This window comes from Aythya marila (genome assembly GCF_965140915.1).
Source record: "Aythya marila genome assembly, chromosome: 13".
NCBI lineage: Eukaryota > Metazoa > Chordata > Aves > Anseriformes > Anatidae > Aythya > Aythya marila.
In genome coordinates this window covers 8,010,260-8,026,559 of record NC_139054.1, presented here as the reverse complement: position 1 = coordinate 8,026,559, position 16,300 = coordinate 8,010,260, and the positions used below count along the sequence as shown (strand labels likewise).

General features: G+C 42.3%; 1 protein-coding gene across 1 annotated transcript in view; it reads right to left on the bottom strand.

The window, feature by feature from the left end:
- Positions 1-422: 422 nt before the first annotated feature.
- GPC4 (glypican 4) overlaps positions 423-16,300 on the bottom strand; it is a 71,254-nt gene continuing 55,376 nt past the window's right edge. Inside the window, exons 4-9 of the mRNA XM_082771037.1 lie at positions 14,726-14,891; positions 8,201-8,331; positions 7,934-8,080; positions 7,359-7,495; positions 5,321-5,496; positions 423-4,995 (exon numbers count right to left, since the gene is read on the bottom strand). Of these exons, the coding sequence (XP_082627163.1) occupies positions 4,787-4,995; positions 5,321-5,496; positions 7,359-7,495; positions 7,934-8,080; positions 8,201-8,331; positions 14,726-14,891 (966 nt within the window). The 3' untranslated portion in view covers positions 423-4,786. The remainder of the gene's footprint in view (positions 4,996-5,320; positions 5,497-7,358; positions 7,496-7,933; positions 8,081-8,200; positions 8,332-14,725; positions 14,892-16,300) is intronic.

Sequence of the window (16,300 nt, the reverse complement as noted above, 5' to 3'; positions counted from 1 at the left end):
CAAAGGGGACGCCTTCCCCTCCTCCCGAGGCAGGCAGCCCCTCCTTGATCCAGCAGTTATAAAAGGGCTCTCAATCCATGTAATCCATTAGATACAAATTACAGCAATTTAAGCACACTTGACCCAGAATTACAGCAAGCCCATAAAGAGCTGCATCTTCCCAGGCAATTTACACTGTTACATGCCCTCAAACAAGCCAAAGCAGAGGATTTAAAACAGAAACAAAAACAAACCATAAAAACAACACCAAACAACCCCCCAGAAAACATGCCTGCAACAGCAGTATCAAGAAGAACTGAAAACCAGTACTAAAGGTTGGCTTACATTCAGGTTGTCCTTAAAAAAAAAAAAAAAAAAAAAAAAAAAAAAAAAAAAAAAAAGCCACAGTTACACAATCTCTAATCAACACGTGTCTTGCAGATATGGATCACCTTATGCCATTAAATCACAGCCACATGAAAGAAGATGCTGTGAAGTGTGGCATGACACCACACGACTGTTTGGGACATGGAAGATAACCACACCAAGCACAGGGGACACTGGCGCAAGGCCAGCATGGGACAGTGCTGACTAAGGTGGCTGCTCCACCCTCCCAGGGCAGCTACTTGCTGCAAATCTCACCCTGGGGTGTAACCCTCACCATCCAGGTTGGGGATTGCAATACTCCTACATCAATTTTACCACTCTGCTTTCATTTCTATGTTTTTAAATTATGACTATCCTTATAGACAGCATCCAAAGAAAAGCAGCAGCAGAGGAAGGCCCCCTCAGCCCATCCTAAATGGGAAAATAAAACCAACAGCATTAAGGAAAAAGACAAAACAAACAAACAAGCAAGCTGTTTTCTTCCAGCAATGGGAGATGGATATATCCAGGTTTGGGTTTTCAGCCACAGCCACCAGCTTCCACTGGCACAATCCTTGTTCTTCAGCATCCCCAACATGCGTCAGGAGTGTCTGTGTTGGCAGGAGATGCTCATTACTGCTCCCAGCTGTAGGGATGTGCAAGTGCATAGGCCTTCCCACCAACAAGAAACACTGAGGTTTTGTGCTGGAAAGTGAAGTGCACAAGAGCAGCAGCACTGGTGCAGAGCGCCACTGGTGTGGTTTACTGTTGCTGCCAGCATGTCAGCCATGCACCATGCATCACTGCTTTCACAACAGGGGACTGCACAAGAGAAGTGTGAGGGTAGAGGGTGCCCGTGGTGGTGGTGGTGTGACAAACAGAGCCATTGGTTACTGTAGGACATGCTACAAAAACATCCAAAGAAATTGAAAGGATTTTTGTGCGCCTTGCCCTGAAATGTCTGATACCAGATGCTACCATGACCAAGGAGCCAGGACCAGGTTAGAGGCCTTACCTGGTTCAGCAAGTCTTGCATCCAGCTAAAGCAATTAGAGGATGGGGAGGGAAAGTTCATCATCATCAGGTATAAGAAATAATTAAAGTACTGAGAAGTTGCACCTTTCAAAAATACATATGCCAACTTGCCTGTGAGGACAAATGCCAGGTTAAGCTCAGCCTTCACTGAAGCATCACCCATTTTGCTGCCCAGAAGCCTCCCAACAAGAATCACCTCAACAGGAGGCAGTGCCAAGGCCAGAACAGCACCAGAGGGACTCCTCCTGCCGCTCCAGTCACCGGTCTCGACTTCGGGCCACACCATCCATCACAGGATGAAATGAGAGGCTGTTTGAATACAGGAGTGCCATTGTTTGCTCTCTTTTTCACCCTTCGTTACTATCAGAAGTGTAAATAGGCAGGCTGGTCTGCTGGGGAAACACATAGCGACCTGTACGTGTACATCACCTGAACAGCTGTCGCAGCACAGGGTGGCGTGTGCTTCACTCAGAAGAGCGAAAGAGTCACTGATCTGTTACAGCAGATCCTTTCAGAGGCTGGATTTTTTTTTTATTCAACTCTGGGAGACAGCACCTCAATGCCACCAAGAATACCACCTTCTCTGGTTAACTTTGTTTTTGAAGCTCATTAGTACTTGCATTAATAATTAATTTATACATGGGAATTTTTCTTTAAAGCACGACCATAATGGCAATGGTTATTTGGAAAAAAACAAACACTGGAAGAAATGGAGCAGATGCCTTCTGACGAGCAAGCAGCCAGCAGCATGCCTCAGTCCCCACCCGTATGGTTTAGTTTACAAGCTCATGTCAGAGAGCCAATTTCACACACAAACACAAAATAAAAGCAGGAACACAACTTTTCATCATCCTACATTGATGTTTACTCTTGTTTCCTGTAGCCCCAGGTGACAAATCTGTCCTTGATATAGTGGAGGATTGTTGTGCTATTAACAACGTCAACTGGACAAGTTTAAAACTCACGTCAGGTCTTTGCATTGTTTGCTTTTACCAAACTAATGAATAATAATTAGTAAGCAATTAGATGTAAAATGATAAATATAAATTCAGAAATGTTTTTCTTTAAGTACACACTGGGCAGAATGCTTAAAAGCAGGAGAATTTACAAGCAACTTTCTTACATATGAACATTTTTGCCAAAAACTGAGATCTTGGAAAAGTCAGCCACTCTGAACACAGGGCTTTTGTTTCACCATTCTCTGAGCTCTGAAGAAGTTTAATTTTTTTTTCTTCATTTAACTTTGCCGGCCTGCCAGCTGGGTATAAGCCAGAAGGGTTATCCAGTCAGACCTTACTGTGATATATTTACAATGGTAGTGCATCTAAGGTTTGTTTATTTCAGGATTAAAATTCAAATGGTTAGAACCATTTAAATAATTAAAGGGCAATCAGAAAATGCCATGAAACCAAACAAATCAGTAAAAGTCATGGAAACCATCAGCAATATTTAATTCAGAAATTCTCTTTGTTAAGGAACTTAGCTGAAAGAAAACAGCTGGATGTAGTTCAACCCTCTAAATTAAAAACAATCTAACAAGGTCTATAGGGATAACTCTTTCAGCTACATATTGGAGACCAGATTCACTTCTACCAAGTAAATGTAATAGCACTCAAAGCTAGAAAGGAAATTCCTCAGAACTGAGGTAGTTTCTAAGTATCAGCACATTTTCCAATTCCTCACAAGGCAACTTAGCTATTTACAATCCATTTTTTCCCACACATAAATTTATAACTTTTTCAATTTTATGCTTCCATGATTTATTTTCTAAAGAAAAATAATCTAGCCAGAATATCCCTACTCTACTAACATCATGTTTTAATAAATAACGGGCTACTTCTAGTAAAATTAAGCCTTCAGGATTGTTTATACCAGCCAAGAATATTCCATCTTTATAGCTTTGCAGAAATTTGGTGTGAAAATAAAGTTGAATATAACACTGACCCTGAGCTAACAAGTAATTAATGCTTCAATATAAAAATAGAAAATCATCCTTACAACACAAGGGTGGAATACAGCAAACCCTCCCTCTCTCTGGATTGCTCTCCTGGCTGGATCCCAGCATCCAGCCAGACCTAAAGGCTACCCTAAAGCAGGAGGAGACACACGCAGAATAATTTTGAGTCTTTCTGAAGACTTCCCCCCCCCCCACTCTTTTAAAAATTATTTAATATCTTTTTCTTAAAAATATACTTTTCCTTTATTAATGAGTTGTTGTACCACAAGACTGTTCCAACTGCAAAAGCATACGTAGAGAGAGACGGGCGTCTTGCATAGCTTCGAAAAGCTGCAGTCACTCTGTGCTTGAGCACTGGCTCCCAGGGGACCAAGAGCACCAAAAAGGAGGCGTCTTCAGCCCTGCCAGCTCCTGCCTGCAACAGTGCCACAGGGCATTCTGCCCAGCCTTCCCTTCTTCCCCTGGTCAGAGAGGAGACAAAACTCTTGCAAAAACAAAACCAACAGTTCTCCCTCCTTCACCCCCAGCAAAGTTTTCCTAAAAATAAGAAATAGAAAAAAAAATCAATCCAGCATTCATCTAACAAATTTGCAGACAAGACACGTGTTGGCATTTGGATCTGTGACACAACAAGTTGCTTCCAACCAAACAAGTTTAATGCCTTATTCCCACTGGAGATGCACTTCAGGAACTGACCTACATGAGTTACAGCTAATTGCAAGGATCCTGGGGAACAACTGATAACTCTTCTTAGCATCTGCAAAACTGGAATTCTCTGTAGTCTCTTCCAATTTAACCAAACATCCTGTAAAGAAAGTACAACCTGCTCCTGGCATTACCACCTTATGCAAATGGGGCACTTGGCACACTGACCGGTTCTGTCTTCATGTTGTTTCGCTGCATAATAAAGACAAATTACTTCCACTTTTTTCCAGATAAGGCAACTAACATTACGTGGATAAACGGGAAGTTAACTACATGAAACATGTTTTCTGCTTGTTTGGTAATTATTTTTCCCCATAAGATAACATGATAAATAAAACCTGCTTCTGTACAGATATTTCTCATTTCAGAAACACATACTTGTTACATGCCAAGAAAGGACCCTGGGTTTCTTCTTTTTGTAAGAAATGTGGTAAAATAAAAATAAAAAATAAAAAAGTGATAAAGACAAATGCAGAGCTAACTACAGGCTTGTATATACATTTCTGTTATCCACCTCTATCATGGACTCTTGGTGAACGGGACAGACTGGTAGGCCCCATTCCTGTTATTCCCAGAATAGCAAGGGAAAAAAATCAGTATCTTAAAACCAGTGGCAACATAGTAAAAACTGTACACTGTTGTCCATTAACTTAAAAAGCAAAGTCACTAGATGGTATAAAAGTGAAAGCAGGTGCCTTCTAACTTTGATAATAAAAGTCTTTTTTTCCCCCCTATGCTGCACAATTATCTCCATTGTCTTTGCATGGCCAAGAACAAAATGCTAAGGAACAAGGCTGCTTGTGATAAACCGCTACTGGTAGCGGCAGAAGTGTTCGCTTTTTTATCACTCTTGTTGGAGTTTCCAGTAACTTCGGTTGCATTGAACTCGAACTCCGGGGAACACTGCTGGAACTCGCAGCCGCTGCCGCTCTCCTCCCCGCTGCTCTCCTCACCTGCAGGAAACACACACACACGCTGTAGCCCTCTGCAGCTCAATGCTTTGTTTGCAAAAGGCAGCAAGGAAAAGAAAAAAACAAAATCACAATATGCAGATGCCTCTGTGACGCTCCTGGTGTAAGGAGAATGCCGACACTTCACAGCGCACAGTATTTCAGCATTTATGAGACTCTGCACGCAGCCTGCCAGAGATGCAATTTCTGACCCTCCTTACTAACTCACAGATAGCTGAAGCTTAGCTAGTTACTCTGTGTTAGCATGAACTCCAATTAAAAGGAGGAAGAAAAAAGTAAAGCAAAAGGCAAACAAAAGCAAACGTACTGATGTCAATGAAGTCAACGTCATTCCCACTGTATGCATTCTTCAGCTTGTTGGTCATCACCCGCAGAGCCATGATTTGCCGGCGAATCACCATGTCTGGCTTGGTAATATCGACTTCCACCTCTGGGTTATTCACTTGACTTGCCAAGCCGTTTCCAGTCACTGCAAAGTCATATCTAAAAAGAAACCATTCCTGGTGTTACTGGAGCTGCAGCTCAGCAGCGACCACGCTGAGGGGTGAGAGTGTGGAAAGACAGTGATGCCAACCCCGCTTCTCCACTCAGGTGGTTTTCTGAGCCTAATGCTTTCTTCCCACATGCTAGCCCACATGGAGCACTTCTCTGGCTTCTTAGCATGAGAAATTAATCAGTGTTCTTATGTATCCTGTGCCTTTTACATGCCTTGCCTTCTACCTGGGGTTGGGGAATTTTCTCCTCCGTTTGAAAAAAGAAGGAAGATATAGGGTTTATAATAATAATGGCTTAACAGCAGCATAAATCAGCTTGCTGCAAGGCAACAGAGCAACACAAGCTATTGAGATGCCCTGATGTCCGGTTAGATGACACTTGTAGGAAAACAGCCTTTGGGGTCATAGCTATGCCAGAGAAACCTACAGGAACTGTTGGAGGCAAGAGCCTTTCTGGCTTTGTATAATACACCTCAACAATAAAGCTGCTACATATGGACTGTTCACCACATAGACATGAGATGCAATTTCTCTAATAACCCCAGCAGGAAAAACATCTGTGATTTTGAAAATAAGATAACATAACTCAACTTATTGGTAGACAACAGCCACCCTACTCTGCCTGAGGATGTGCGTATGTTCAGGTCTGCGCTGCTGCACATCTAAACACAAGGACAATCTGCTGGTTTAAATGAGCTACTGAGCAACAAAACCCAACAGAATATATCTCCTGAAACAGGCATTTGTAGTATCATCTTATAGAGTAGGAATGACACCTTTTATCTTACAGACCAGATATATGACACTGCTTTCTAAATCCAATTACCTGACTTGCAAGAAAAATCATTGTTTAACAGAAGAAAATATTACTCTCGCTTAATTACAGTACCAACATTAGTTCCTGCAGACAGGAGGGCAGAGCCATTTCTTGTGACAGAGACCACAACCATAAAGCTAGCTGAGCAATGCAGAGTTTCAGGCACCCATGAAACAGTGTAAAATTTATGCAGTAATCCTGCACACCAGAAATATCTAAATATTAAGAACAAAAGCTGTAAATATGAAGAAAAACAGCTGGAAAACCATGGACTTTTATATATATATATATATATATATATATATATACACACACACATATATATATATTTATATATATACACACACAATGAACATCTTGGATTTTGCTTATTTCCTCAGTAAGCGAGCAGGAAAAAAAAAAAACCTTCTATTTCCAAAATAAAAGTTAAACAGTTACATAAACCATATGACAGAAATCCTTTGGCTTATTTATGTGTTGGTAATTTCTTTCTTAGGAAAAAAAAAAAAAAAAAAAAAAAGGTTTTGTAACTGTTTTTCCACAAAAAGTGGGCATGAAAACCACTGGTCCCATTGTGCCAGTGTCCTCAGCAGCAGAGAAGCAGACCTTTCTCTGGCTTCCAACTCCTTTGCCCTTGCTTAACAAGAAACCCAGAAATAGCTCCTGGTAAGCATCATGCAAGAAGCACAAAGTGGGGGCACTGAAGCAACAACACAATGTGAGCATCTCCAGTGTTTTAGCCAAGGCTTTGTACACCTCACCTCCCCAGACCTGTGAGTGGTCAGTAAGAGTCTTAAGTGCGAAGAGAGAAACCGCATCTGGGTATCTTTTAAAACAATCCACCACACAGAGCTCAGACAACCCTTTAGCTTTGCATCCAAGCTCTCTTGCCTACAAGAAGATGAGCCAAAGGAGCAGCCAGGCTCAGGGGAGATGTGTGTAAGCCTTGGAAGAGCAGTGGCTCATGGTGTTAGGCCAGCATATGGGGACAAACTGAGGGGAAGCGTTCACCCAGGGCAGGGGTTTCTCCAAACCTGCTCTTGGCGCTCCCGTTCCAGCACTCGTTCTCGTTGACAGTGCCTACAGACATCTTTTCATCATTGCAAATGTTGCCAGGGAGAGATGACCAAAATTTTTTGGCTTGCTTCAGCTTTTCTTTTACATCAGTAACCTATTAAAAAAAAAAAAAAAAAAAAAAAAAGAGAGAGACATAATCCAGAATACCAAACACTCATTAAAAGCAAAGCTGGAAAGGTATTTTTATCACAACAGACGTGTACAAGCCAGATCTTTAGGCTGCATGTAAAGTTGTGTCGTTTTGATGGTTGATTTACTTTTTAATACAAAATTAAACACCACTCTTCAAACACATATTACTCATAAGCAAAGCCTTTAAACAGGCACTTTCTGACACACAAGTATTGAGGTAATTTACATCCAGAGCCATGGACAGATTACACCCCTCGGAGAGTTTAAGGCAGCCAAGGAATATTTAAGAAAGAAAAAGAGAAAACCACCAACCAACAACTACAAATTACAAGTGGAAAAAGAACACCACAGTACATAGGGGAGTAGCACCTGCATAGTACTGGCCAGACAGGGCACTCACCAGCCTGTCCAAACTCGTGCCAGCGGCTGTAGTTGGCCGCTCCTCCGGGTTGTATGGTCTAAAGCGAGCACTGAAACCACTTTCAGAGACAGAGCGAGCGGTTCGACCTTGTGCAAGTGTTTTTGGCTGGCCACATCCCTGGAAAACCTATGCAAGAGAAGGAAATGGTTTTACGAAACGGGAGTTACAAGAGACCTCCTCTTCAGAACCCAGAGGGAAATACAATACACTAGGCAAATAAAGCCAATGTCCCCACTGCCCATTTACCTTCTGAGACACCTGCATGCTGTTCTCCTGCATGTTCATGATTGCATCTGAAATTTTCACATCAATGGGATCCATGACTGACTCAATATTAAAAGGCCCCTCCAGCCTCTCTGCTACCAGCAGCATTGAATCTAACACAAAGAGAGAAATGAAAGCTTTTAATGAAGCTGCTTTAAGGATAACACACATCAAGCACACGGGGATGCACAGACCCTCTGCTCCAAAATGGGCATTTCAAGCATGCTCCTGAGCAGAACAACATCCCCTCCCCATCACTCATTAAAGGCAGTGTGGTGTTGCATTTGAAACTCCTCACAATCCGATGTGAACAAGTGACTAGTTTGCTCTGTACGAAGACATCAAGGCAAGACGTGGCCATGACCAGCCCAGCAGTGCTGACCAAGGAGAACCACACAGGTGCCACAGCAGTACACAGATGTTCACCACCACAGCATCACTTCTGACTAGCGCATGTCTGCAGGAAACCTTGTGCTGCATTCCCAAGGCCTATAACTTCAACAGACTGGCTGGCACTTACTGGGCTGCCAGCACTCAGCCACGGGCTCATACACATCAAAAGCAGCGCTAAGTGAGGGAGAGCCTTCGCAGTCTGCCAAAATGTAGTCTGTAATCAGCTACTCCCACTAAAACTAGCATTACTAAAACCCTCCTCTCCATGCTTATTTATTAAAGGTTTCCTTGTGTCACTTGTTTTTAAAGACTGCTTTCAGAGCTGAAAGAGAGAGAGCCACCAGCTTCGTCATGCCAGTCCTGACCAGCAGACACTGACACGGAAGGGTCCAAGAGCACCACCGCTGCGGCCTCTCCCTTACAGGGAGCTCCAGACTTGGCTGTCTGGAGAATACATGGGACTGTATGATCTGGCATTACATGGGCACAAGGGAGACTGCAGGAGCGTAAGACAAATGCTGTGCGCTGATGATATATATGGCACGTGTTCTATGCAAGGGCAGATGGAAAAGTCCCTCAGACAACACCAGCTCGGTCCTCCCGTGCTGACACGCACGTACTCTTCAAATACATCATTAAACGTGGCAGCTACTGTACTTCCATCACTTCCTCTGGGAAATTATTATTGGCATTAAAGATTTCACCCTGCACTGCATTTAATTTAAGCCTTGTCTGAGCCTCCCCTAAACAGCACCTGCAGGCCCATGTCTTGTGCTGGGCAATCACCTCCTCTTGTCCATCACAACCTTTATTTAACATCAGTTTCCTCTGCAATCCCTCAATTTCTGAAGCACTGTTTTCTGCTCTCCTCTCCCGTGTCGCTTCATGCTGCTTTGCCACAAATTCTTAACTTTGCAGTTGTATTATTATTATTTATTTATTTTTAATTTTTCTAGCCTGTGTGACACAGAGGTGAGCATAACAGCACCTACAGCCCCAAGGAAGCCCTCTCCCAAGGAGTGGTTCCCCATTCCCAAGGATACACCCATTCCCTTTCATTAAGGAAGAAATGAGTGTTTTACATTCAGTCTATCAATTTCTCTATTAATTTCTCTTGAAAAGTGTTTTTTGTGATGTTCATTCTCTTAAGTGCAGAAAGTACTTTTCACAAGCAGAAAATTTCTGTGGGCTTCAGTTACCAATTACAGTCCTATAAAGATACTCCAAATACTAAAACATTGACTAATAGCTCTGCCTGCATGTCCAATTCCTTTCAAGCTACACTAAAAAATAAAAAAATAAAATATGCAATTTATCTACTTACGTATTTAATAATAATAAAAATAAATCCCAAAAATTCAACACAAAAAACACCACACAAGTTGCAGAAGCATTCCTAACCTGGAAATCCACTCTGTAAAGACAAATCTGTTTTAAAGATTTGCTGGGCATGGATTGATCAGGGGACCAAGAGACCCTAAAAATTCCTTTGGAGGAGCTGGAGCCTCAGTGAGGACCAGTGGTGCCATCCAAGGGATGCTTAGGGATGAAACCCACAAGGAGCTCAAGCCCCAGGAAACATCCTCACCCCTCAGATGCACACAACCAGCATTAATGACAGAGCTGCTGCAGGGCATGGCTGGAATTTAGCCGTCACTGACTACAAACAGGTCTGAAATAAATGCATTTTTTTAAAGAAGGTAATAACAAATGAAACAAAGAGTCTTAGACTGTATTGTGGTGGGCTCCAATAAAGTGATGCTTCAAATCTCTGAGTAATGACTACTAGCATGAATATACCATTGTGCTGGAGGAGAGAAAAATGCTTTTGATGTGCTACCAAATAGAGACTTTTGTAAACAAGTGGAGCACAACTTAAATGTGTTCATCATTGTCAAAGCTTTTGGGGTTTTTCACGCACATAAAGAACATCCCATCGCAGTTTGGAGGAAGCCGCTCATTTCAAATAAAAATATTATGAATAGACAGATAATAAAACATACAAAAATGCATAATTTTTAAAAAAGAAAATCATTCCATTTTGTAACTACTTAATTCTCGGAGTGGCCAGGAAAGGCCGCAGATCAATAAAGTGTTTGTGAAAGACTGAAAGGAAACATAAACCCCAATTCTTCTGGCTGTTTGGCGTCTTTGTAAACTTTGAGCCGGGCAGGCCATACACAAGACCATGGGAATGTAGAGCGAATTGGGTCCTTTGTTACTGATGGTGCCATGGCGTTACATGTATCACAGCAAAGGAATGCAGCCACTGCTTTGACTGCTGATATAGAAAATGCATTCGGCCTCCAGCAGAGCTGCCAAAGCTGGCTATAAAAGATAAGGAAAGCAATAATTGCCCTTGGAGAATATATTCAACTGTAGCTCTTCAGGAGTAGTGATAGATACTGACAAGAAGCACTAAATGAAATAAACTTTCATTAAAAAGAGGAGGGGGAGGGGAATGGGGGACTCTACCCAGCCCACAGTCTTGATTTGGGGGTGATCCTGCAAACTTTTACCTCCCACCAGGAGCTGGCTGGTGTCCTCACCAGCAGTCATAGCGAGCAGTAGATTCCCTCTGGCAGCCACATTTGACATTAATAAGGTTGGCTGGGATTCAAGATAACATTAGCACTGCTGCACTTTGAGAGGGGAGGCAAGTTGCACTAAAATCATAAACTAAGCTTAGGTGTAACTTGTCTCCCAGAAAGATTTTCTTCCCCGCTCCCCCTCCCCAGCTCCAGTTCAAAATAACCGGCACTTACAAGCCACGGCAAGGTGGCTCTGCAAGTTTGATCTACTTCACAAAAGAAGTCTGGCAGAGTTAAAAACATACGCTGGTCATTTATTACAAACACAGAGCACGACAAAGACTGTCTTTCCTCACTGCTGGGGAGACAGAAGTGGATTTGGAGAGGGGAAAAAACAACAACAACAAAACAAAAACCCTACACCACACCATATAGCATCATCCCTTAAAGACTCTTTTCCTCCTGCATACATTTGTCCTTGCTACTGGCATTGAGACAATCCTTGGCGACAAAGCACCTCGCACTCATGAAGGAAAGCAATTCTTTTGCATTGTGCCACCAATAATCAGAAACCCACATCGTCAGCCTCACTGTCTGACTTGAAGAACAAAAGGCAGTTTTCAGTCTTAACCCCAAGATCTGATTTAAAAGGAGAGGGAAGGAGGGGGAAGACCTTGACCATTCATTAACAACAATCATTTTTTTTAAAAGGAAAAAATTCTTTGCACACAAAGTAGTACTCCAGATATGTATATGGGGAGCCTGAATTCTACATCTTTGAGCAGAGTAAACCTTTGTGGAAAAAAAATCATGAAAAGGCACTGGAGATTAACATTGTTAATTCAGGAAAGCCTTTACATATACTCCCACCCCAAAGCTTGTCTGAAACAAAGTATACCGCTGCCTAATTGGTGTACAATTGTGTCGAGAATGGATGGCAAAATAATTTAAAGATAGTTAAATGAGAATAAAAGAATACAATTCAGTCATTGTTTCATACATTGCAACTTAAATGGTACTTTGCAAAAGTAAGGCAGGAGGAAGCCTTTGTCTTGAAGAGCCTACAAACTCAGCATCCCAGTTTGGAAAAGCTTTACATAAGTGACTTACATAGAGAGCCACTAACTTTAGGGGTGCTATTCTTCTATTAAACATTGTCAATCTGGGCATAACCAGGCAATGAAGACAGAGATAAATAAAGGTTACTGAAAAGAAAGACAATGGTAAAAAAGAATCAGTAAGCTATACTATAGTCAGAAATAATCTTACAAATTAATGTGTGTGTGTTTTTTTTTTTAAACAGAAACATGTACACAAACATTCAGATGCATATTTTACACACACATACACATAAATTCACACATACTTCCAGTATCTATTGCTAGTTCCCCTCTTTAACTATCTTTAAATTATTTCACTCACTTCAAAATCTGTTTTTGGCACACAAATTATCATAGCTTAGTATTTACGCCCACAGTGCAAACCAGGATTAAGCACAAGCACATGCAAGTGAGTTGTTGTTGTTTTTTTGTTTGCTTTTAAACTTAAAAACACGCAAAGGACATTTGCCACATATGCACTCCCCAAAAAAAACACCAGATCTGTTTAATTTAGTTTGCCTCAAGTGTCAAATTGAGACGGAAAACAAAATCTGCAACATAACCAGCACCTGTTCAGTTATTAAATTGACTGAAGAAAGCACAGCTTAAGTTCTTGGTATCTGTGCTCCACCACAAGTGCAAATAGTGCCAGTAAACGTAACAAAGCGTAATACTGTACTTCAGTAATGAGTGGGCAAGACGCCTTTAGGGAGCAAGCGCTGCAAGAAGAAAGCTTTGCTTCCAACCTGGAATTGCACTTATTTATTTTGTCTTGTTTAATAGTCTTAATTATCGTATGTAGTCCCTGATCAGTCTCGTGTGACAGGGCTTGCTGGCTTCCCCCAAGTTTCGTTTTTAGTTGCATACCACCTACAGCAATTAGCTGCTTGTGCTTTTGTCTGTTTTCTGGCATTATGCCCTTCCCTTTCATGGGATTCCTCTTTTCTACTTGGACTAGATGTTTGCAAGTCTCCTGGCTTTGAGCTATTTCAGCAACAATTGTAGCTGAAATACTTAATATTCTCATGAGAAAGACGGCTGGCAGGAATGGGGGGGGAGTGGGGGGGGAGGAATGACAGCCTCCCAGAGAATGACTTAGAAACCCAATTTAGTGTCACATTTAACTCCCTACATGGAACACACAGGAAAAAAACACCTTCTGAAATAATACCCTTCATACATCCAGTTGGCACAAGCAATTAAATGAAAAGCCTGTACACAAAACACAAGTTCTACAATTTAAATCTAGCCTAGGACACCAATTATCAGCAATTTCCCTTTTTTATCTCACAGTTTAATGAAAGGGACTTTTTTTCTAACCGTTCATTTTTTTTCCCCTCCAAGAGCAGAATTGGAAGAGTACCACAGCCTTGTCAGTAGCTGCAGAAACTTTACACGTGCACTTCATCATACATTAAAACTATAGCGAAGTGACTGTTCCCAAAAGATGCTTTCACAGATAAATCAAAGCTCCTTGAAAAGGAGCACAAATGAAAACATTTAACATTATCTTGCCTGTGCCCAAAAAACATGATGTGTCACAGATTCTGCAGTCTTGACTGAACGTAGAATTTAATATTTCTGTCTACTCATGTATTAGACTAGTCAGTTTACTGCATATATCAAATAATAAAATTTATAAGCATGGAAAAGAAATAAACGGGAAGAAGATGATGGCAAAAGTATTTGCAAAGCACCACATACAGCCTATTGACAAAGATGGTAGCTTAGCACCAAATAAGCTGTTTACAGATTTAGACACTTTACGTTTCAATTTTTGCTATAAAATACAGGTCTACAGCCAAAGCTCACAATGGCTGATGAAGCCTCCCAGACTGCATAGCAAGAAAAACGACTTTGGGAAGAACAGACGTATGGTAACAACAACGTACAAGGAGTCATATGGAAAGAAACAGCTTATACCTACACCAGAGAGAAACCAGTGAAAGGATGGGAAGGCTGCGCAATGGGAGTCCTTGGAAGCAGAGGCAAAAGGACAGGGACCAAGTCAGCAAGAGAGGAGAGCAGATCCAAGGGCAGTATGGACCAACCATCCAACCAACGTGGCTTTACAGGTTGCAAGTCTTTGCACCAAAACAGGACACTGTTTCCCTATTTCTAACTGGCATTTGGTCTTTATTGACCTCAGCCTTTATGTTTTTGGACACCGTAATGCATCAAGACAGAGGAGATGCTGGAGCAAGCCCAGCTGTGACATAAGAGACATTCCAGGCCTACAAGCACATGGCAGCTCTATCTGCCTAGTTTCCTGCAATGGAGGTCACTGGTGCAATGAAAGTCTCGTGTATTTAGAAATTAATGTGAACTACAACAGCTTTGTTCTACACAGAGATGTGGAAGAAAATGCTAACCGATCAGACACCTAAAAATCTGCTGTAGCACACGTGGCTGCTCCTAAAAGCCATTCAAATGGGGGAAACAATATCAGGGTATCCTTACACACAGTTTTAACAGGACCTTACCCATAAAGGTATTCCATTCGGTGTCCAAATCCCCTTGGTTGGCCAAGCAGCCTCTCATAACATTAAAACAGTAATTGTAACAGGGCTTCACCGATACCAGACCTCGGCAGTACGGGCAGTACATCATTTTCAGCAGTGCTCTTGTACCCTGTGGTGTGGGGTTCACCTTTAAAAGAGAAAAAGGAGAAGAAAATTAGCCCTCAGTCACTAGAGCAAAGAAAACAAAACAAACAAAGAAACAAAAGCAAACAAACAACACATTTACCAGGGGGCTAGTTGGAATGGAACTGTGCAAAGGAGGTGTAATGAGGCATGATGCACAGGTACACAGTCCCAGAGATCTGGGTTGTGGATGAGGATTTTGGCTTACTTCCTTGGGCACACCTGCTAGTCATGGATCACAGCCAGTCCTCCCCTCTTCAGAATGTAATCTGCACTGTCATGCACCCACAGAGATGCTGAGGGACCTCTGCTTGGGCTGCAAGGACAGGCACCCCAAGGGAGACATGCAGAATTTGAGCTTAGTGAAAATGATCAAGCCAAAAGGGAAACCACAAGGCTGCATTACCCATGCCCTGCTTCAAATACACACCGAAGATGACGACTCCGGACTTTCTCAAGGAAAAGTGGCAGAAATGTGATGCTTGCTGATACTCCCCCCACAAAACCCATGAAGAGCAGCTCTTCCCTGACAATCACCCAGCACGGCTCTCTCACAGCCAGACCATCTCCTTTATCTGACATTCAAACCCTGCAACATAACATTTACATGACAGACACCCAGCTTCTTTTATACTCAGCACCCACCATGCTAAATAGCATAACTCTTTCTCCATGGAGGTAGCCACGATTGGTGGAGGTGGCAGCCTCTCGGCACAGAGTGCCAAAAGACAAGCCTGGAGGACTCCCAAAGCCAACATACCTGCAATTTTGCACTGTGGCCCGTGCAGGCGGAGCTATCTGCAGCAGGCAAGTCACCTCTGAACCCTCAACAGGGCTGTTTTCAGAAGTGACTCATGGTCATTCACGTTTGATTCACTCTCTGGCCCAGCTTCAAAACATTCATTGAAACAAATTCCACACCATTGGCCTGAGAAGCGTTAGTGCTAGCACCACGTATTGCTACTGACCATTTGGTGGGTCCATCTGAGGCACCAAACAGTCTCCCCAGGAGCCAGTCTGAGGGTTGATTAAGCATATGTGAAAATACAAAATTAGGACAGGATCGGAGATATGCTGACAAAATATAAACAGTCTCTAGAGTTTTAAGCCATGTACTTGCTACTTCTTTTAAGGCGTTTACAGAGTGCTCTAAATAGGTTATGATCCAAGACCATGCCAAGGGGAGGAGACACTGTGTGTCCTCACAAGGAAGAGAAGAGGTCATTCGGTACAAGTGGAACATCTCTGCCGGCCGCATGGGTTTTGTGGCAAAGAGGATGAGAAAGCTGAGAAGAGGCAAACTAACGTGAGGAAGCCCTCATACTGCACATAACGGCCTTGCTATTATGAAGCCCAGCATAGCATGAGGGCTATAGAGAAAGCACAACTGCTCCCTGCTTATTCTGGTACAAA